Source organism: Podarcis tiliguerta (genome assembly GCF_965153285.1).
Source record: "Podarcis tiliguerta genome assembly, chromosome: 2".
In the NCBI taxonomy this organism is placed as follows: Eukaryota; Metazoa; Chordata; class Lepidosauria; order Squamata; family Lacertidae; genus Podarcis; species Podarcis tiliguerta.
Window position 1 is genome coordinate 98778743 of NC_139535.1, and position 23556 is coordinate 98802298.

Here is a 23556-nt window from a genome sequence, read left to right on the forward strand (position 1 = left end):
GCTTCCTTTCTCCCTTTACAATAGGTGAGGTGCCCCGAGGTAACAGTGCAAAGAGTACAAATCTGTCCATTATAGCTTTTGCCCATGGCTTTACATCCAAGTGGCTCAAGACATAAAACAATACAAAGCCTCCCGCCACAAAGGGGCTGCTGTGATGTATTAAAAGGGCTTGAAAACGCAAAGCTTTTTGCATATTGTAGCTCCTCTCTGTATCTGCAAGGCCACAAATGAATAGGGCAAGAAGTAGTATGCCCAGATACAAAGACAGAGAAAGCTCCCGTACTTCTGACATTTGTGCAAAAGCAAGAATTCTGGGAAGGGCAACTTTCCATGAGGAGGAAATAAGAAAATCTCTGCAGCTGCTTCTAGAAGAGCCAATTCAGGGTCCCCCTTTACATCACCACGCTAGAATCACATTCAGCCGATTTAGGCTATTGACTTAAAATATTATATATCACGCAGGATTATTTTCCTTTCTCTTTTAATTCAGGGGAGAATCTGGGATTTTGGGAAGCTTGTGAAGATCTGAAGTATGGAGACCAATCCAAGGTGAAAGAAAAAGCAGAAGAAATTTACAAGTGAGCACAGTATATAGTGTTACAAAAACTTCCCCTGGTGTCCTTTTCCTACATTGTACCAGTTTTTGTAAAAAAAATAATGAAACGAAACGCTGAGTTGCAATTTCTTTCATGTTTTTAGTAGGATTTCAAAGCACTGGTAAATCCATGCAGAAGTCTTCATGTGACCTAGTTGCACATAGATTTCTGCCACATGATAGATGCAAAAAAAAAGAGCTACTTTACGGGGAGAAGAAGGGTCACACAAATTCATCATAAGAATATGATTGTAAGCACATTTGCCAGGCAATAAGCCATGCCGGAACGTTCTTCTTTCTAGCGCTGGAAGACTATCTACATGGCCTGAGACTTTTGCACTGAGGAGTCTTTAGAATACAGTGGTACCTTGGGTTACAGACGCTTCGGGTTATAAATGCTTCGGGTTACAAACTCTGCTGACCTGGAAGTGGTTGCTCCAGGTTAACAACTTTGCCCCAGGATAAGAACGGAAATTGCACGCCAGTGGTGCAGTGGCAGCAGAAGTCCCCATTAGCGAAAGCGTGCCTCAGGTTAAGAACTTTTTCAGGTTAAGAACGGACCTCTGGAATGAATTAAGTTCTTAACCCAAGGTACCACTGTATCCTAAGTGAAATGTCAGCTGGAGCTGCTGGAGTGGTTCCAGTGGTGGACTGGTGGCATTAAAGCTACACATCATTAGGTACAAGTTCAGAGTCCGAGATAGCAGGAGACCTTTAGTGATACCTGTTCACGTCAAAGAGTAAGAATTGCATTCCGTCGGTCGACGGGAGAACATTTAGAGCTGCCTCAAACAGGAAGTATGGCCCTACAGCCTTTCTTCGCCAGCTTTATTTTAATCCCCTTTATTTTCATTTTCGATTTCAGGACCTTCTTGGCACCTGGAGCCAGGCGCTGGATCAATATTGACGGCACCACTATGGGCATCACGGTCAGAGGCCTCAAACACCCTCATCGCTATGTCTTAGATGCCGCACAGACTCACATTTATATGCTGATGAAGAAGGTTTGTTTTTTTTTTTTGCTTATTAATTTTGGCTGGCTGTCCTTCCCAGTTATTCAAGTGGCATCGCCATCACTCCCACTCAAGCCTTTTTGAGAGAAGCAGTATTTGCCTGTTGTCCAAATCTACCCTGGTGAAGTTTGAAGAAAACACATGAAATAATCTTTTTGTGACAGTCTTGGGACACCTCCTTTTGGGGTTGACTCGGCCCTTATTTTGGCCATGCAAAAATAATCAAAGCTACGCTTTGATGAGGGAGAAACTACCGTAATATACCATTTATGCAGAATAAAATTATGTAAGATCTAAGAATGCCCAATGTATACAATGGCAGTATTTTTGAAATTAGAAGACAAAACAGGATAGCTTTGATCTTTTGTATAACAGAGCTGCAGTTCTTAATTTCTCTGGCATTTTCCTATAAAGTGGCCCCGTCTGCACTTAAAGCAAACCCATGGTTTGATTGACTGAACTGTGACTTCTGTTTGAACATCTAAACCCAGTCTAACAGACTAATCATGGTTTGTTTTCTAATGGAATCCATTATGTGAAGCCATGGTATGGTGTTGGCTTACAAACCATGGCTCATTTTAACTATGGTTTAGCCTTGGCCACCCTACCTCAGATGCTTGCTAAGCTGCAGAGGCACAAGGCTGAAGCAGCTGAAAAACACACTAAAGCTTCGGGGAAATGCAGAATGACCTGTTTGCTCATCTACGTAGGAAGCTGTCTTAAGCCATTTCAAACCGTTGGTCCATCTAACTCAGCGTGGTCTAAACTAATTGACAGCGGCTCTCTGGGATTTCAGGTGCAAAGGAGCTTTTCTCCTGAACTATGGCCCTTCATTCACCGGCTATGGGATGACTTGTGGTTTGCTGAGCAAGCAATGGTTAAAACAAGACTTAGCGTTATGTGTGAACACCCCCTTTCCCATCCCTGGGCACTTTTTTTCAGATGAAGGCATATCTGCCTCTTTTCCTGTTTGGCTGACCTCATAACATTACAGAAGCAGTGGCCAAATGAAGAAGGTTGCGATGGTAGCATTCAGTTCAATAGTCAACTTATTTCTCTGGGGTTCAGCTTTCTCAGAAGACTTTAAAGCCTCTTCGTGTGCTTTCAGAAAATGTAATGCAACCACAGGAAACTTAATTTCAGCTGACACCGACGGCAGCTTGACACAGGAGATGGATGGAGGAAGCGAAATAGTTTAACCACAACATTTGTCCTCCCCACCCCACCCCCAGCAAGTTTGACAATGTGACTTGAAATGTGTTGGGGCAGATGGTGGCAAAATGATGTGTCATTACAAGAACAATAGATCCAATAGATTGAAGAAACCAGAAAGCCATCTAGCCCAAACGGCATCAGCGTTTCCGAGCACAATTCAAAGTGTTGGTGCTGACCTTTAAAGCCCTAAATGGCCTCAGTCCAGTATATCTGAAGGAGCATCTCCACCCCCATCGTTCTACCCGGACACTGAGGTCCAGGACCGAGGGCCTTCTGGCGGTTCCCTCACTGCGAGAAGCCAAGTTACAGGGAACCAGGCAGAGGGCCTTCTCGGTAGTGGCACCTGCCATGTGGAACGCCCTCCCACCAGATGTCAAAGAGAACAACAACTACCAGACTTTTAGAAGGCATCTGAAGGCAGTCCTGTTTAGGGAAGCTTTTAATGTTTGATGTGTTACAGTATTTTAATATTTTTTTGGAAGCCGCCCAGAGTGGCTGGGGAAGCCCAGCCAGATGGGCAGGGTCTAAATAAATAAATAAATAAATAATTGTTATTGTTGTTGTTAGGACCATCTTACGTCTTCCAATCTCAGTTAGGTAACCCCACCACACTTAGGGTATGTGCCCTGCAAAGGTGCTTACATAATATAGTAGCTCTGGGTGACTCGAGGTATATCAGGCCATAGCCTTCAAGGAGTCATAGCATATATACCCTTTAATAATACAATTCCCACTTCCTTTCACTGGCTTTGAATGGCTGAAAAGCACACTTGAAGAAGGGAGCGTTGGAGCTTATGTGATGTTTTTTCCTTCCTAGGATGAGAACCTCTCCCCCATCTCTTACTGAGTGCTCTGGCCACAGATTTCTAACCACATGGGCGTTAATTTAACCAGTGGTTTTCATAACACATATGTAATATGGAGAAGAGATGTTCCGTTGTGCTCTTGGGCGACATTATTCTCTTCCCTTGCACGCCCCCCCCCCCGCCACTTTGACTCCCAAACAGCTGTAAGGAGAGATGATTTTAATTAGGATGCTTGTAATCTATAACTACCGTTTCCCCTTTCCTTCTCCCCAGTAGGATTCGTTCGGTCGCTATTTAAAGTCTCCGATATACAAGGAAATACTGTCCAAGGCAATTGTGCCGCAAGAAGCCGCTGTGAAGAAAAGGCAAGCTGATTGGGGTTTAATTGCGGGTTATTTGCTGTTGGTTTAAATGAGGGCACAAAGTGATTTAAGCATTTGCATAATTTAAAGTGGGTATTTCATGGTGGGCGGGACAGACAGATAACCCCTCATTTTGGACGCTGCAGATGCTTCGCTTCCAAGAAGGAATGGCTATTGCGGAAAAGCCTTTTGCCCTAGCAGGAGTTTCCTCTGGCCACTAGCCTGCACCACATTCCCCTCTTTCTTTAAAGCATAGCTGGACAGAAACAGCTGTACCTTGCACTGCTGTTGGTTGTCATGGAAACCACCCTATGGTAAGCCCCGTCTGCAGGCTCCTGAAGCTGGCTTATTGAGCAGCAGCAATAAGAAGAGTTGTTAATATTAGCAGCAGTTGTGTATTGATGGAGTGGTTTCCCAAGCAGCTTGATGGGCGTGTTCTCGAGATCCTTACTAGCATCCTTGTGTAGTAGGCCTGTATGTTTACCCTCATGTTGCAGAAGGGGCTGGCTGGGGCTGAGAAACAGGGGTTCCCTACAGGCCAGGCAGCCTGCTGACATGCAGCGCAGAAGACAAGACTAGTGGCTGGCTTAGCATTCTGCCTTCTGGAATGTGCAACTCTCACGCAAACTGCAAAGCTGAGAGCTCACCCTACAGGTGAATAACATGATGCAGTTTCTCTTTCAAGGACGTGTTTGTCTTTACCTTTAAGGGACGGTTCCCTCAAACCACCTTTGCTGCTTCAGATGGCAGAACAAGGTGACTTGTTTCCAGCAAGCTTTTGAAATACAGTGGTACCTCGGGTTAAGTACTTACAGTGGTACCTCGCAAGACGAATGCCTCGGAAGACGAAAAACTCACAAGACGAAAGAGTTTTTCATTTTCTGAGTTGCTTCGGAAGACGGATTTCCCTATGGGCTTGCTTCGCAAGACGAAAACGTCTTGCGCCTTTTTTTTAAAACCGCCAATGCATTCCTATGGGAAACTGTCAATGCACAGTGGTGCTTCGCAAGACGAAAAAAATCACAAGACAAAAAAACTGGCAGAACGAATTAATTTCGTCTTGCGAGGCACCACTGTAATTTGTTCCGGAGGTCTGTTCTTAACCTGAAACTATTCTTAACCTGAAGCACCACTTTAGCTAATGGAGCCTCCCGCACCGTTGGAGCACAATTTCTGTTCTCATCCTGTAGCAAAATTCTTAACCCAAGGTACTATTTCTGGGTTAGCAGACTCTGTAACCTGAAGCGTCTGTAACCTGAAGCGTATGTAACCCGAGGTACCACTGTATTCCGACTGCTTCTTTATGAAAACTTCCCCCCCTCCCCCCCCACTTTTGTTGCTGTTGCAGCAGGGCTTTATTTGTTCTTTGCGTGCTGTTACGCCATGCACGTTTTTAGTAAGCTGCTTTCTGAACTGCAAAATTACGAGAAGTGCGAATTTCGAAAGGCAGCTGCATTTCAGTGTTGTTGAGTTCAGAAAGCGTGAATTAGGTAGATTCGCCTTTAAATGCGAAATTAATCAAAACCCCCCCCCCATCCCTAGTGTAGAATGACATAGGGCTACATCAGGGGTCAGCAACCTTTTTCAGCCGTGGGCCGGTCCACCATCCCTCAGACCATGAGGGGGCCCGAACTATTTTTTTTGGGGGGGGGGGAAATGAACCCCACAAATAACCTAGAGATGCATTTTAAATAAAAGCACACATTCTACTCATGTACAGTGGTACCTCGGGTTAAGAACTTAATTCGTTCCGGAGGTCCGTTCTTAACCTGAAACTGTTCTTAACCTGAGGTACAACTTTAGCCTCCCGCTGTCGCCGCACGATTTCTGTTCTCATCCTGAAGCAAAGTTCGTAACCCGAGGTACTACTTATGGGTTAGCGGAGTCTGTAACCTGAAGTGTCTGTAACCTGAAGCATCTGTAATCCAAGGTACCACTGTAAAAACACCAGGCAGGCCCCCCAAATAACCCAGAGATGCATTTTAAATAAAAGCACACATTCTACTCATGTAAAAACACGCTGATTCCCTGATCGTCCGTGGACCGGATTGAGAGGGCGATTGGGCCGCATCTGGCCACCGGGCCTTAGGTTGCCTACCCCTGGGCTACATCAAGGGAGAAGCAGTAGACACAGAAGGTAGCTGAAGCTGGCTTTTGCTTTGAAAACCAACATAGAAATATATTACCCAATGAATAAGTGCTTCTTCTGCCTGCTGCTTCTCCTCACACTTTTCCCTGGGCTGTCCCCAAGCTGGACTTCTTTCTAGTCTTCGGGCTGGTTGTGAGGAAAGTCAGCAATATTTGAGCCCCCTCCCTTGCTCTGTGGCTCTTTGGCAGCCATCATCCCTGTTCTAAGACACAGTTCTTACTTCCGTGTGTATACACTCAAATGGAAACATGTGTTATATCCCTCTGTTAACAGCAGTTAGAATGGGCAATGTGGCTTCCCATAAATTAACAAAGGGTTCAGAGGACTAGATATCGATCTCATATCCCTGCTTGATAACATTTGGATCTACACTAAGAATGTGAGTCTTGGGTTCTGTCTCTTAGCAGGAGAGAGAGTTCAACGTTACCCTGTATAAGATTTGTCTAGACAGAGAATTGCCGTAGTTTAATCAAAACCAGATTCTAGGAAACCCAGATTAAGCATGTGTTTGAATACTCTGTGTATAATCTTTTGAGTGTTCTATTTTTTAGGACTGCTCCGCTTTTTATGTGGCAATTGTGTTTGTTGTGGCAAGGCCAGTGTTTCCTTCATTAAGTGCATAAAGGCTGTGCACACATGGTAGTTTAAAGTGGATTTGATGCGTCTCATGTTGTCCACTCAACACTGTCCTCATCCAAGCGATTGCCAATACACGGATCCTTTTGGATGTGGGATGGGGATACTTATACCTGGAGTACTGACATGCACAGAGGCCGGGAATGGGACCCCCATGCAAAATGGTCATCGTCTATAGACTTCCTTTGTGAGTTAGAAGTATCGCGCCCCCCAATTCACATAACAACCTTTTAATCCTGAATTGAGAAATGAACAAGATATCTCATTCACAGCAGTAGCATGTTCTTGCCATATATGGTACACTCTTCCAAAATAATCCTGTTGCGGTTGCTCGAGAGTAACCAGGCAGGACTCCGACCTGTATTTTACAGGCTTTATTTTGGTGCAAACTATTTACAGTGAAGGCCCCCAAAGCTCATGTCTGGCTCAATCGCTAGCAGAATCCGGGAGTGATCTTCTTTTGGACCTCCCCCAACATAAGAGTTTTGTTACCCCCAACCGTCTCCGCCCCTCTCTGCGCCTCAGACTACTGCGCAGGATGGGCGATGGCAAAGGCGTGTTTCCCTCCTGTCTGGCTTGCTCAGGAGCAGTGTTAAGGCTCCCACCAGCATCCTCTGGTCCTTGCACCTTTCCCCCCCTGGAGGTGGGGCTTTCCTCTTCCCTGGAAAAGGAACTGCTTCGCAAGATTTTTGGAGGCTCCCTGTAACACAACTGCCCTTCTGTTTCTCACCTCTGAGCCAATGGCAGTTCCCTGACAAATCTCATTGACTTTAATCGAAATGTTGCCTCCCTGCCTTCCCCTCCCACCAATGGATGTGGCTCTCTTATTCTGGGACCACACTGTCATTTGGTGTGTGTGTGTGTGTCAGTGAGGTAGATGGAACTTAGTCTAGGTCTTTTATATACAGTGGTGCCTCGCAAGACGAAAAGAATCCGTTCCGTGAGTCTCTTCGTCTAGCGGTTTTTCCGTCTTGCGAAGCAACCCCATTAGCGGATTAGCGGATTAGCGCTATTAGCCATTTAGCGGCTATTAGCGGCTATTAAAGGCTTAAGGGATTAGCGGATTAGCTGCTAAAAGGCTATTAGCAGCTTAGTGCCTTAGAAAAAGGGGGTGGGGAGCGAAAAAAAATCGCAGCAACTCGCAAGACATTTTCGTCTTGCAAAGCAAGCCCATAGGAAATTCTTTTTGCGAAGCACCTCCAAAACGGAAAACCCATTCGTCTAGCGGGTTTTCCGTCTTGCGAGGCATTCGTCTTGTGGGGCACCACTGTATATAGTTCCCAGTTACCAAAGTCTCACAAAGAGAATTTCATATGCCTGTTTCAGGGTGTTTGCAAATGCCACCTTCTATCTGCATTTTAACAAGGTGTAAAGGGAAAAGGTAAAGGACCCCTGGACAGTTAAGTCCAGTCATACTTGAACTCTGAAGTGTGTGCAGCCCGCAGCTCTCTAAAATACCTGGCTGCCACCAATGCGATTTTCAAACGCTGCTATGTGGCACAGTTTTGCAAGTAGCACTCGCAAATGTAGTCGTGTTTGCTGTGAAGTGCTTCTGAAAAGGCTTCGCACATAACCAGAAGGCTGCAGACAGCATTCAACTGCACTTTGGAATAATTTGCAGGTACAGAATGAAGTGGTGGCACAGAGCAGGTGTGTGTAAAGCTGAGAGAGTGATCTGCTACCATCTTTCAGCCATGAATATATCTCTGGAAGCACTTGCAGGCTGAAAATCTAAGGAGAGATCTTGTTCCTCCCAAATGGAGTTTGGTTGCTAGCATTAATAACAGAAGTGCATGCTTTTTAAAATGTTTTGCTTAGGATTTAGGGAGCACATATCTATAGAATCACTAATTATATCTTAGGAAGGGGTTCGCATTGGGGGACAGGTCCTGAAAAGTACACACACATACACACAGAGAACAATTAGAGGTCACTATCTCAAGCTTGTTGACAGACTTATCCGTCAAGGAATTCTAGGATATTTCTACTATGCTCCCTTGCTGGCTATCCTAGATAATTTTCAGATCTCTTGGAATTCTTTATAGTACTCTGAACCTTCCCCATCAGAGATCTCTACTCAAAAATGTGGGTGTTTATTGTTGTTGTTGTTATTTATTCAACATATATTTTGCCCTTTATCAGAAAATCCCAGGACAGTGTACAATATTAAAAACACATTACAAAACATCAGTGATAAAATGTATATAGGCAGCCAATAATCAAATAGTCATCTTAATAACAGTCCACTCCCTCACGCTTTCACTGGCCATAGATTATTTAATAGCCATAGGCCTGGGTAAAGAGAAATGTTTTTGCCTGGTGCCTAAAGACATGTAGTGATGGCACCAGGCAAGCCTTTCTGGGGAGAGCATTCTGCAATCAGGAGCCACCACAGAAAAGGCCCGTTCTCTTGTTGCCACCCTTTGAACCTCTCTGGGATGGGGGACACAGAGAAGGGCCCCACTTGACAAGCACAGGGTCCAGGTTGGTTCATACAGGAAGAGGTGCTCCTTAAGGTGTTGAGGTCCTGAGCCGTGTAAGGCTTTATATGTGTCCTGGTTGCCACCCAAAAGTGATCTTTATTAAGGCATGAGTAAAGCTGCGGCAGGAAACGAGCTAATGCTGTCATGAAGATCTCACAAAGCAAAGGGTTGGTGGGGATGAGCCCAATCTAGAAGCCAGGGGACAGGGTTCACAAGTCCAGGGTTGGTAACAAGAAGTGCAAGGCTGCCCAGGAGCTAAGAAGTTGTCCCAACAAGTTTCCCACACCAAGCCATCAAGTTTTAAGGCAGACCTTCCTTCTCCAGAGTCATGGCCTTGTCCTGGGAGAAAGTATCGGACTCACCTCCCTATCTGAATCCTGCTCGGCCACCCCAAGCTCAGAGTCCTCCTGAGACTCTTGACAGTGCTCCTGTCTCAACATTAGAACCAGATGAGTTCAGAGGGAGGCTTCCATCTGTTGCAGCCTCCTCCTCCCATTCTTTCTCGTCTCTCTGCTCATCTTCCCCCAGAGTCTGCCCTCCTGAGTCTGAGACCAGCGGCGCCAAAGGAGTAATGACGTCATGTTATTTGATGTAGGAAATCTTGCTCTCCCTTTGATGTGCACACATTTGCCACTGAAAGTGTGGAACATTGATGTAGGTGCAGCAAATATGCTACAGAAAGGGTGGAGCTACCTCTAACCCTGAGATAGGGATGGGGACCTTGCAGCGCTCCAGATGTTGTTGTGGACTCCCAACTCTCATCAGCCCATGCCAGCATGGCCAACCTTTAGGGCTGATGGGAGTTGGAGCCCGGCAGCAGCCACATGTTCTTCATCCAGCCCTGGGATGAAAGGCAAGGACCTCTGACCTTTCCAGCATTTGCTGTCTCCCTTTCATAGAATCATAGAATTTCAGAGTTGGAAGAGGCCCCCAAGGGTCATCCAGTCGAGCCCCCTGCAATGCAAGAATCTCAGCTGAAGCATCCATGACAGATGGCCACCCAACCTCTGCTTACAAAGCTCCAAGGAAGGGAGAGTCCACAACCTCCCGAGGGAGACCGTTCCACCGTCTCTCCCTGTCAGAAAGGTTTAGTCGGAATCTTCTTTCTTGTAACTTGGAGACATTGGTTCGAGTCCTACCTTCCAGAGCAGTTTGATTCACTCCCTGATTCATTCCCCCTGTCTGTATAGAAGAAGAAGAAGAGTTTGGATTTGATATCCTGCTTTATCACTACCTGAAGGAGTCTCAAAGCGGCTAACATTCTCCTTTCCCTTCCTCCCCCACAACAAACACTCTGTGAGGTGAGTGGGGCTGAGCGACTTCAGAGAAGTGTGACTAGCCCAAGGTCACCCAGCAGCTGCATGTGGAGGAGCGGAGACGCGAACCCGGTTCCCCAGATTACAAGACTACCGCACTTAACCACTAAACCACACTGAGTTTATGGGATGTTATCCCAGGGCAATTCATTTTGTAAACTGGCACTGATTAATCCATTGGTGCAGAGCTGGGTTTGATGTGGTTTCTCGACGCTCCTGTGTTTTTCTGCCTCCCCCGATGCCCTCAGATACGTCCGCCTTCCACTGTCATACACAACGACCCTCCCCTTACTGTCTTCTCCTCTGTTTTCTTTTTTAGCTCTAATAATCCGTTTGCTCGCCGGCACCTCCGCTCCAGCCCCAGCCCCGTCGTCTTGAGGCAACAGGAGGAAGAAGCCAAGGCGAAAGAAGCAGCGGCCAACGTGGACATCACCCAGGTTATGAGCAAGCTGGATCGTAGAAGCCAGCTCAAGCAGGAGCCCCCACCTGCTAAGTAGGGCTCAGATGTTGGTGAAAAGGCCAAGCGGAGGAGTCGTGAGGGTGTTGGCTGAATGTAGAGCTGCATTTCCTGTCTCCTCCCTGCAGGTGGCAGTGGTGCTTCGTCATTATACGAAACATTTCTCTGTGCTTTCCATCCCTCCTTTCCACACAGCATGTTGTTGCCATGGCGCCCAGAGTAGTGTCACTTCACAAGCCATCGCTGGTAGAATCGTTGAACGCAGATGGCAGAAGTTGCCATGTGAACCTCACAGTGACTTTCTCCATATCAAATGGGCTTGTGTGTGTGTGTGTGTGTGTGTGTGTGTGTTTTAAACAAGGCAAGGAAACAATGTTTTCTATAAACTGCCTGAAACATCCCTCCCAGTTCTAAATATTCGGAAATCGAGATACCATGGCAACTGGCTTCCCTCTTCTCCTGCTGCCTGCAAAGGATGGAGGGGAAGAGATGGCAAAGGTGTGCTGTGAGGCACAGGGCAGAGCTTATTCTGGTTTCCGGGTGCTGTTAAGGAATCCTAAATAAGGGTGCATACTTAACACAGCTCAGGCACCCCTCACCTTGCCATGCAAACAGTTCAGACGGTTAAATATCAAACAAAGGGTAGATTATTTCCCCCCTTTCTTTTCAGGGTATGCTTGGGGACTAGGTATTCTGATCAGTATTTGTTGGTGTTAAGCACAGAACCAAGCGGCCGCAGTTGGCCCATACGAATTAACAAGCAGTACGTACTGTGGTCTTGTGCATGTAAACATGCATTCTGCATTTCCAAAGCAACTTGAAGCAGCTGTCTGCTCAAATGCATATTCGTTTGAGCGGAATAGGAGTATCAGTTGGCCGGGGTGCAACTTGGTCATAGAGAGGAGAAGTCCTTTATGGATTCAGAGCCTTCCTAACAGGGAGGGCCGTAGCTTGGGGGGGTGGGTTGGAGCATCTACTCTGCATGTTGAAGGCCCCAAGTTAAGTCCCTAACATCTCTGGATAGGGCTGGAGATATCCCCTGGAAAGCTGCTGTCCATCAGGGTAGAGAATACTGAACTGGATGGATCAATAGTCTTGACTCAATATCAGACAACTTCCTATGTTCCTTAGGGTTCTTGTATTAAAAGGTAAGCTAACAAATGGAGAACATTCGTTTTCCTCCACCTAGCTCCAAGTCCCATTTGGTTTTATTTGCTGTGAAATTCCCCAAAGATGGGAACCTAATATCTTAGAGGCACATGGGGCTGCCGTGCTGTAAAGTAAGAAGACGGGTGCTTTTGGGAAGGAATCTTCCTAATACAGTGGTGTCTCGCAAGAGGAAATTAATTCGTTCTGCGATTTTCTCGTCTTGTGAATTTTTTCGTCTTGCGAAGCACCGCTGCGTATTGACGGTTTCCCATAGGAATGCATTGGCGGTTTTAAAAAAAAGGCGCAAGACGTTTCATCTTGCGAAGCAAGCCCATAGGGAAATCCGTCTTGCGAAGCAACTCAGAAAACGAAAATCTCTTTCATCTTGCGAGTTTTTCGTCATCCGAGGCATTCGTCTTGCGAGGTACCACTGTATTCTTGCAGCACTCTACGGCGGTCTTCAGGCCTGTTCTGGCAAGCAGCTGGCCTGTGTTGACTCCAACAGCCAACCCCCTGGAACACAAGGCAAGCAATTTGTATGCATCTTGTTTGTGGAGGGAGGATCACATGACTGACGAGTGGTAGCCATGTTGACTACCCCTGCATTTGCTGAAAGTTTAAGAATTGAGATATGGTATTCTAGGCAAGAGGCTTTTTCTGTGCCGTAGTGTGGAAAGCCAGTTGACAGCCATAGGGATCTATCCCTGCTTGCTGTGTAGACTGAAAATAACATAGGTCAAAGCCATCGGAGTTGTACTGACTGGAAGTGTTGAATAAAATGTAGCCTCTCTTGTTTTCTTCGTGAGCATAGTCAGGAGGACTTAAATGCTTGCCTCCTCCCACCCTCTCAAAAAACAACAACACAACCCCTAATCCAAAAACAACGGCAATATCATTTTTTCCTTAAATGTTCAGTGCTTCATAAGTCTGGATCAAGAAGTGTTTAAAACATTCCGGAATCTTATGGGCATCTGAACGGAATCGGGACTCCCTCCTCCTCATCTCTTTTCCCATTAAGTTATTTCAGCTGTATGATTTATATCTCTTTATCATCTGCTCCATCTCTGGGCTTGCTTGCAGTTTCTCTCTCCTCTTTGTCACTGCATTTCATCATTTCCTGCAAAATGCACTCTGACAGTGGCAGACAGAACACCACAGTCAAAAAGGCTGCAAGAAAATAACACAAAAATGCAATATTAAAAGCAGTGTAGGAGTGATAGCTTCTACCAGCTCAAGGAAGTGTAAAGGTAGCCAAGGGAAATAAATAAAAATGTTGTCCAGTAGCACCTTAGAGACCAGCTAAGTTTGTTCTGGGTTTCCGAGCACAATTCAGAGTCTTGGTGCCGACCTTTAAAGCCGTAAACCGCCTCCGTCCAATATACCTGAAGGAGCGTCTCCACCCTCATTGTTCTGCCCGGACACTGAGGTCCAGCGCCGAGGGCCTTCTGACGGTTCCCTCACTGCGAGAAGCAAAGCGACAGGGAACCAGGCAGAGGGCCTTCTCGGTAGTGGCACCCACCCTGTGGAATGCCCTCCCATCAGATGTCAAAGAGATAAACAACTACCAGACTTTTAGAAGATATCTGAAGGCAGCCCTGTTTAGGGAAGCTTTTAATGTTTAATAGGTTTTTTAATATTCTGTTGGAAGCCGCCCAGAGTGGCTGGGGAAACCCAGCCAGATGGGTGGGGTATAAATAATAAATTATTATTATTATTATTTATTATCATTTTCTGGTTATAAGCATTTATTTCGTAAGCAGAGTCCCATGAAGCACTCAAGTTTGAAAGTGTGACTATGGAGATTAGCTCATTAAAGGAAACCCCATACCTTGTCTTGCCTCTTTGTTTATCGAGGCCAACATGGAAACAACAGAAGAGCCTGAAGCAAGAGGTTTCAAACTGTGCTTCAGGCAACGTTGAGGTTCCTTGGGGACTTCTTCAGTGGTAACTTCAGCAGTGGCAGCCAAAAAGTGCATGCCCATCAGTGTTGATGCCCCCCCCTGCAATGTACAGTGACAGAAGAGCATTGGAAGCATTGTAGGTTACACTCTCCTTTTACATGGGATGACTGTAAGGCCAAGGACATAGTGGGTGAGATTCAACTAAGTTGTGTGCATTGAATGACGTCCGCTCGCCCCTTCTCCCCATCTGCTCTGGAGGTTTGGTTGTGCGCAAATACCTCATTTAGCACTACACTGAATTCCACCTAGTATGCCCTAAAAGGTACCCTAAAACCCTTTGTAATGAGTAGGTGGCCTTCAGTGTGGAAAGAGTTCAGGTTCACCAGTAGAAAGCTTGAAAACTGCTTAAGATACCACAGAGCTGTAAGCCTGTTTGTTGGCCTCTAAGCTTGTGCTGTCTTCCATCTTTCTTTCCTTGTAGCAAATATGTCAGTGCATGTATATGATGTCATTGCTTTTCATTTTCTGTTAAATGCCCAAGATGGAATGGGCTTCACATCTAGTTAAATAAATTAAGAAGAGGGGGACTTCTAGTGGGATTTCAGAATACTGCTTTATTTTTCTCACTTTTCCTTTCTTTTATCTCCTCTGGTCAAATAAAACTAGAAAGCGAAACCATCACTGTGCTTGTCTGTCATGTCTTTTGCCTCTCTTCTGTGCGTCTTTCATTTGTTCATACTGTGTTGCCTCTGTCCCGTTGGTTTGAATTGGTTTTCCTTTTCTAAAATACTGGTGAATAGTGCATACGTCGATCCTTAGTGCTTCAAGAGAGCTTGAAAAACCATTGTGTAAGACAATGTCAAATTAGGTAGGCTTCTACTTAATTTGTCAACATTAAGTCTTGCTACATGTCTTAATCATAAGGTACCATCTTCTAAAACTGCCTTCTACTGGCTGTGTTTGTAGCAATACCAGAGCCTAATAGTCTTCAGAAGCTCCTCATTTACATCCTTATCCTAACTATACACACCCCAGTCCTATACACCTGTATTTAGACGTACTTCTAAGTAAGTGGGCATAGGAATGCAGCTTTCATAAAGGGAAGCTGATTTCAACCTGGCCACTATTTGCTCCTCTATCCCACAGTCACATGGCAGGAAAAAGTGGTGGTGGGGAAACATCGCAAAATTACTGGGAACACAATTGTGCTACTGGAAAGCGTGTAGTGAATCTAGTGAAAAGAGTGAAGTTACACTTCCACAAGGGGTGACTGCCTAAAAGGCATCCCACCTCACGCGTGAAGGACAATTCCTGACAGTAGTCGCAATGTAAGCCCAGTATCTGTGCAAGATCACACCATTCTGTCTCTGCTTGATAGGCTACTCCTATATATTCTCCATTATATTTGGTTTAGGATTTGTGGATCACTTCTCTACAGCGTGTCTAATTCAACAAACAGAGAAATTAGATATCTAATTAGCCACAAAGCAGACCAGAAAACAACAAACACTTAAATAACCAAACCAAACCATTTTGAAAAGCAGAGCTCAGTTAGAAACCTTGTTGCACAGATTAAGTCTTAACCTGATGCCGAAATGAGACCCAAGAAGGCAATTATTTGATCTTTTGGTGGAGGGACTTCCAGAGACAATATGGCAATACTCAAAAAGGCAATCTCCCCATACATAGAGGGTTCTCGGAAGAAGACATTAATGGTCAGGCAGGCTCACATAGTCTGAACTGTTCTTCAACATGATAATCAGCTATCAGTTAAACTTTGAACCTTCCCTTTTTTCATTTTAGAAAAATGACGACACAGAACTAAGCCACATTAGAGTTTGCACATGAGTTAGTTCTTTAAAATGCAAGGCCACCCACTGAAACAAATAGCCATGTTTGAATACTTTATTGTTTTTTAGGTTGCATCCAACTTAAATCATTGCATGTGCAGAACAACTCCCACAAGCACAACCAAACTCCACTCTAGAGGGTGGGGGGGACTCAGAGCAGATTTAGGGGGAAAGCAGGGGGGCGGGAAATTCCTTTGCACTTGTGGGATAATTCTATGCATGCAATTATTTAGTTAGACAGAAATATAGGGTTGGCTCCATCACATTTTTATCGGTCCACAAGCCTTTCGTTACATATGGTACATGGCACAAAGTAAGTGAAACATGCAATTTTTATGAAGTTAAACAATCCAGGGCAAATGCCCTATAAAATATCAAGCCATTTTGCTAGAGGTTATTCGAGTGTCGCTGATGAATTCCTGGATTATCGTCCTTGGGTACCTGCCATCAAACATCACTTCCTTCCGGCTTGCACCAGTATGACTGGCACCATTTCGTTTATTGGTATATATCAAGCCTGTGTGTAAATTCATATTCCCCATATTTTCTCCCATCTGTCTTCATTTATTCATTCCACCAGCAACATATCTACATCAGCAGCTTTGGCTTTGTCATTCAACTCCGAATGTACTTCACCTGATCATTGAGAAAAGAAGAGAAAAAAATGTTTCTCTTACCCTACTTTTGAAAAAAAATTAAGAACTTGGTAAGAGATGGGAAGGGGAAGTTGACATTCAAAGTGAGATTCCTTCTTCCGAGGACCATGTTTTTTAAGTGGAATACCAGAATTTATTACAGTGTGTCAAAGCTTTAATTAAACATCTTTGCTTGAATTGGATAGGTATTACTGTACAGTGGTACCTCAGGTTACATACGCTTCAGGTTACAGACTCCGCTAACCCAGAAATAGTGCTTCAGGTTAAGAACTTTGCTTCAGGATGAGAACAGAAATCATGCTCCGGCGGCGCGGCAGCAGCAGGAGGCCCCATTAGCTAAAGTGGTGCTTCAGGTTAACAACAGTTTCAGGTTAAGTACAGACCTCCGGAATGAATTAAGTACTTAACCTGAGGTACCACTGTATTTTCTCCCCCCCCCTTTTAATGCACTAACTTTTTTCCATGTTTAGTAGCAACTTTTATTGGTTATTGGGTGCCATCTTTGCTTTGTACATTGCTTTGCACATAACTGCATTGAAAGGCAACTTTGGCAGTATTCAGACCATCACTTTCGTCTATCTTCGTGATGTTCCTTTTCACATTTTATGTGATTGTGGTGGAATCTAGTGAAGGTTTTAACACTCATTTCCATGTGAATTGTTTGCAACCCTGCCAACTCGGAGAATCACAGGAGTTTTGCACTGACAAAATCTGGAGCATTGTATCAGCAAACTCTACTGCCATTTAACATTTAGCATGACATGCAGGTATATTGATCAAGAAGCCATAGTTCCATAACACAAGATACTGCGATGTAAAGGGAATGTTAGAACTCGGGACAGAACTAAAGCAATAAGCCCCACATCTGACTGAAGATCTGAAATCTTCAGTGGGTGGGGACTGCTGGATAGAATGGAGGGTGGGGAACAGCAATAAGAAGATCAATCGAATTATGTTCATCCTTCAGATGAAGCAAGATGGTTGGCTGGATTAGCTAATGTTTCAAAGAATTAAATCGCTGTGGTTTAAACCACAACCCATAGGGTGAGCTCCCGTTACTCGGTCCCTGCTCCTGCTAACCTAGCAGTTCAAAAGCACGTCAAACTTCAAGTAGATAAATAGGTACCAATCTGGTGGGAAGGTAAACAGTGTTTCCATGCGCTGCTCTGGTTTGCCAGAAGCGGCTTAGTCATGCTGGCCACATGACCCGGAAGCTGTACGCCGGCGCTCTCGGCCAATAAAGTGAGATGAGCGCTGCAACCCCAGAGTCGGTCACGACTGGACCTAATGGTCAGGGGTCCCTTTACTTTTACCTAAGTAGCTAAAGGTGAGGTGGGAAAAAGATCCAGGACCAGCTCCATGGTTTTGTGGGCCTTCAGGTAAAGAGGTGGGAGCATGAGAATGGCTGGCAGATACAGCATGACCATGCTTCCTAGGAATTCCACTCTGCTTCCTGTGCTATAAATGTTCTCCTTTTCTTCCATGCAGTTGTGCCAATTCACTGCTCCTGTTCCCCATCTGGCCATTTACAGTGGTACCTCTGACTCTCCATCGACGTCCAATGCTTTCTCTTCCTCCCGCCGTGTGCCTAGCGATCGTCCTCTCCAGTGCCCTGGGCGCATTACTCTACCAAACAGCGCTAGCTCCTCCTCTGTTAAGGTAGCTCCAGACAGCACCTCTGTCACGGGCAGGAACTGGGATGGGCCTAGCTCTAACTCCGCCCCTTCCTTCATGGAAAGCACTGAGATCGCCATGGATTCTGAGCTGGAGCCCTGCCGCAGCTCCCAGTACCCTATGAGCTCTAAGACCAAGCTGCTGCCCAAGCCCCAGATGTCCTCATCCCTCGGCAGGTTCCTCAAACTGGGATGCTTGAACTCTCCAATGTTTGCAACATTCTCACCCAAGTGCCCTGGAGTGACTCATGGGAAAGTGCAACCACTCGATGGTCTGAACCCACAACTGCAACAGAGGTCCAAAAAGGTGTCCAAGTGAGTATCCCTTTGAGTTATTCCATTGTGCTTTGCTTTGAGAGGCACTATAAGGGGAGATGGGACGCGGGTGGCGCTGTGGGTAAAACCTCTGCGCCTAGGACTTGCCGATCGCATGGTCGGTGGTTCGAATCCCCGTGGCGGGGTGCGCTCCCGTCGTTCGGTCCCAGCGCCTGCCAACCTAGCAGTTCGAAAGCACCCTTAAGTGCAAGTAGATAAATAGGGACCGCTTACTAGTGGGAAGGTAAAAGGCGTTTCCGTGTGCTGCTCTGGTGCCGGTTCGCCGGAGCAGCTTCATCACGCTGGCCACGTGACCCGGAAGTGTCTGCGGACAGCGCTGGCTCCCGGCCTCTAGAGTGAGATGAGCGCACAACCCTAGAGTCTGTCAAGACTGGCCCGTACGGGCAGGGGTACCTTTACCTTTACCTTATAAGGGGAGATAAGGATTGGGGAGAACTCTGATTGTGTATGCATCTTAATGAGAAAATACCTAATTTGCCATTGTTATATAACCAATACAGTGGTACCTTGGTTTGCATACGTTTTGGATTATAAACACATCAAACCCGGAAGTGTGTGTCCCAGTTTGCAACCTTTTTTTTGGATTACAACCCATTTTTTGGGGATTACGAACATATTTTTTGGGGAGGGCCATTTGCGAAAGCGCACCTTGAGTTACAACCTGTTTTGGTTTACAAATGGACCTCCGGAATGGATTATGCTTGTAAACCAAGGCACCACTGTACATGAATGGAAATGTCTCTGAACTGTGGTGGTTCAGTTCTCTCACCAATGTGTACTAAAATACATCCATTAGGTGAAAGTGTGCATAAAAATGCATCTCCTGGTGAAAATAACATGGAGAAATGCATTGCTATGTTAGGGAAAATTGCTTGCAAAAATGTGTATATTAGTCAAAACTGCATGCAAAAATGTTTCGCCCCCAAATATATTTTCTTAAATTTCCACAAATCTCACATAAAATCCCAATACATAATATTTTTTTCTTTTGTTTTATAGACTTCCCATTCCATTTTTGTTGGTGTTTTCCCCCCACCTCTATGCTGCACCCTATCTTCCCTCTCTCGTATCATAATCATAGTACAATGATTTCTGTTGCTCATAGTTCAAATCCTGCTCACGAATTCACCATATTATAACATTTCTTTATAAATAGTCTGAAAAAGACTTCTGTTCTTCAGTGAAGCAGTCATTGCTAAGTTCCCTTATTTTAGCTGTTAACATTGCTGATTCAGCATAGTCCATCACCTTGCTTATCCATTCTTCTTTGATGGGAACTTCCTCATCTTTCCATTTCTGTGCATAAAGAATCCTAGCTGTTATAGTTACATACATAAAAAAAACCTGACCATCATTTTTGGAACTACAAAAATGTTTTTATTGGGGGGAAATTTGCACTAAAATACTGATGGATTTTCATGGGGATTTTTTAAAAAATCAAATATGTCTGCAGAAATGTGGAGAACTGAATTTAAGATTGGAAAAATGAGAAACTCAAATTAACAGATTCATCCATCTCTAGATGGACATCCCCCCTTGTGTGTCTTTTGGAAGAAGCCACCTCTGGTTTAGCCATAAGTTCTGAACTGTGAGAGCATTTCCATTTTTTTTTTAAAAAAAACTTACACCTTAGGAATTAGCAGCCTAGTAATCCAGTTGTATTAATTTATTGTGATTGGGAGCCACTTTGTAGATTTCAATGTAGAACTGAAAGGTGGGATACACACATTTTAATAAAATAAATAAATCCATCCACTTCTTAATTCAAAATACATCAGCCAGCCACATCTGTGAGGCAGGTGCCTCTACACTCAGAATGCAAAGCTTTGCCTCCAACCATATACCGTATTTTTCACTCTATAAGACGCACCAGACCATAAGACGCACCTAGTTTTTGGAGGAGGAAAACAAGAAAAAAAAAAATTCTGAATCTCAGAAGCCAGAACAGCAAGAGGGATCGCTGCTCAGTGAAAGCAGCAATCCCTCTTGCTGTTTTGGCTTCTGGGATAGCTGCGCAGCCTGCATTCGCTCCATAAGACGCACACACATTTCCCCTTACTTTTTAGGAGGGAAAAAGTGAGTCTTATAGAGCAAAAAAACCAGTACCCTCTGGTTGCCCCAGAAACAATTTGAGGCAACCATAGTAATGGGGAACTGATTGGCAGATGTGCTGGAAGATCCCCTGTTTTGATGCTATCACAATAGCAAAAGTCCAGGCCAAACAGCTTGCTCTTGGACTGTCTGCCTGGCAGATGCCCACACTGTGACGAGTTTTTCATTTTGCATCCCAGCTTCTTCCAGATAAAAATGGAAATACCTCTGGAGAGCAAGGTCTACCCAATAGATTCGGAGGAGGAGGAAGAGGGCAGCCACTGGGCTTGCAAGGATTCTGCAAATGAAGTTATCTGCCCATGGGAGAATCTGATAGAAGATGGAAAAGCTGGATAAAAAGAAGCCTTTGACGCTATTTGGATATTTTTAAATGGCTAATTTTTTATCCTGCTCCTGAATTAGCAGGTATTATTTCCTACAGTTCAATTGGTTTCATAATGCTGTTAAATGGAGTGCAATGGAATAAAGAATGAGAATAATCCACATGGATTGCAAAGCAAGAAGCCAGATACATATTTATTTCAAAATTCAGAAATTTAAGGTTGGCCTTTATTTTTTGGCAGTTCAGTGCCATCACTTCCTGGTTTCTTTTATGTAACTCTTAACTACATCAAGTGTATTTAGGAAACTCTCCTGCTTTGTTAGCCTTTCAGAACTATTGCAGTTGTATTTATTATGCCTGTGCCCTGCTCTTCCTTTGGAAGGTCAGATTTACGTATATCTCCTACAGATCTCCTAACCAGGTACTGATTAGGTTGACATCTGCTTGGCTTCAACAATGCTATAGCATCAGGTACTCTTTAGGCCTGATATCTAACTCTGAGTTAGACTCAAATCTTGGAGCAGAAAATATATGTTTGATACAACATCATTTTCATTTATCAGATAAATATGACCTTTTTTCATTGAACTTTAATTGCCCTTCACAAAATCCTTTGCAAACATCTGTGAAGGGAAGATTGATATTTCCTTATCAGGAAGTTCTACTGCAATTCATGTAGCTAAATTGACACATATTTTTCTTCTTTTTTGTTGTTTCATATCGAATGTTATTTGCTAAATCCACATGATTCTTGGTGATGATGAAGGTTGCCTTCTGATAAACGGCTTGTAGCTTCTGAGTGAAATCAGACTCAGGTTTTGGACAATCCTATGTCTGGGTAATTATAAAGCTGGTGAAATATTGGTAGAAGGATCCTGCTTTTTTATGTTGCTCCAGCCTTGCAACATAGTCCATATTTCAGCGAAGCCAAAGACTTGACACGACAAATTGGAAGTCCGTTGTCTGTTCTTACTTTTAATCCCTTAGAGAACAGAGAACTTTCAACTGCAATGTTATTCATCCTTTTTATCTTGTTGCATTCTCAACAGTTTTGTAAAGGTAAGTCACCATCGCTCCTGCTTTATATATAAATAACAGCTGAAGGGATTGACTTTCTCTGTAGCCAAACAGACAGACACAGGGCATCCCTGTCTTTGTCCAGCTGTCCACACACTGAACCATTCTGGATCTCATCTGCACCAATTTATCTGCCTGCGATGCCTGCAATAACTTCATGTTTGTGATAATCTTATGGTTGACCAGAGGCCTCATTTCATGCTATCATGCCCTGTGGAACGCCCTCCCACCAGATGTCAAAGAGAAAAACAACTACCAGGCTTTTAGAAGACATTTGAAGGCAGCCCTGTTTAGGGAAGCTTTTAATATTTAATAGCTTATTGTATTTTAGTGTTCTGTTGGAAGCCGCCCAGAGTGGCTGGGGAAACCCAGCCAGATGGGCGGGGTATAAAGAATAAATTATTATTATTATGTTATTATAACACAGTTAAATCCTATGAACACTTCTGTATACCAGCCATGCATTCGGACTTGTATCTGCATCAATGGCACCGCAATATCTGATCTGTTCTTTACTAGGTCCATTTTCAATCAGTACTCTCCCCTCCCGCATCCCCACGACCTTCCCTACAATTGGGACCAGTCACGGGATCAGAAACACTAAATGCAAAACACCTCTACAAACAAGCTGGGGATCAGACTGTCAAATCTAGTTTGATTTGGTTCAAACAAGTTTAAAACCCATTCCCTCTTCTCAAGCAACTGTAGGATTTAGTTCTGTATGGAAAGAATAGTTTTCTAACAGAGTTATCAGCACCTCACCAAACCATTCACATAATATTTGGGATGTAAAACCAGTCTAAACTGTAGAGCAGATACTTATATATTCTTCTGAAACACCAGCCCCTTATTTGTTACCCACTTTCTCACTGAGGTTATTTTTTGCTTCTGTTTCCCTGTGGTTCAGCTGAAATTTGCAGATTGACTGCATTTCTATCAAGCGTTCCTCTATGTTCATATATTTGCTTTAGCCTTTAATAAACCAACACTGCACAGCTCTTTCAGCTGTCTGCCCTCATTACACACTATAGCTGCCTTTCTATATGGGTGATTTCCTGATAATTGAGTATATTTCCTTTACCTGTAGCAAGTGTTTTTGCTTCTAATGAGTTATAAATAAAACTACTTTGAATGACTCTGCTTGCGATAGGATATTTATAATCAACATGTTGTGTCTCTCTCACATTTTACTTGTTTTGATTTCGTTTATTTTTTATTATTATTTATCAATTCGTATATCACATGCCAAAATGCCTTCCAAGTGGTTTACACGTATAAAATCAATACATGCACAACGATAAATCCATCGGAGCATAAAGAAATCCTTAATTAAATGCGCCAGATTTGCAGAAGTTGCGGGCTAATGCGTGGTGGTCACTTTCCAACAAAAGTGCTGCCTTCATGTCTGAGAATGAAGACTTGAGTGTTTGTACACAAACATGTAATGT

The 23556-nt window shown here is 44.3% G+C and overlaps 1 protein-coding gene across 3 annotated transcripts in view; it reads left to right on the plus strand.

Moving 5' to 3' along the window:
• RGS9 (regulator of G protein signaling 9) overlaps window positions 1-23244 on the plus strand; it is a 67780-nt gene extending 44536 nt beyond the window's left edge. Inside the window, exons 14-19 of one of the 3 annotated variants that reach the window (XM_083427511.1) lie at window positions 491-578; window positions 1461-1599; window positions 3906-3994; window positions 10895-11012; window positions 18077-18576; window positions 20889-23244. In XM_083427511.1, coding sequence (XP_083283637.1) covers window positions 491-578; window positions 1461-1599; window positions 3906-3994; window positions 10895-11012; window positions 18077-18576; window positions 20889-21045 — 1091 coding nt within the window. In that variant the 3' untranslated portion in view covers window positions 21046-23244. Of the gene's footprint in view, window positions 1-490; window positions 579-1460; window positions 1600-3902; window positions 3995-10894; window positions 12347-18076; window positions 18577-20888 lie in introns of those variants that run through there. The other 2 variants (XM_083427512.1, XM_083427513.1) reach the window with 2 other exon arrangements.
• Window positions 23245-23556: the final 312 nt, after the last annotated feature.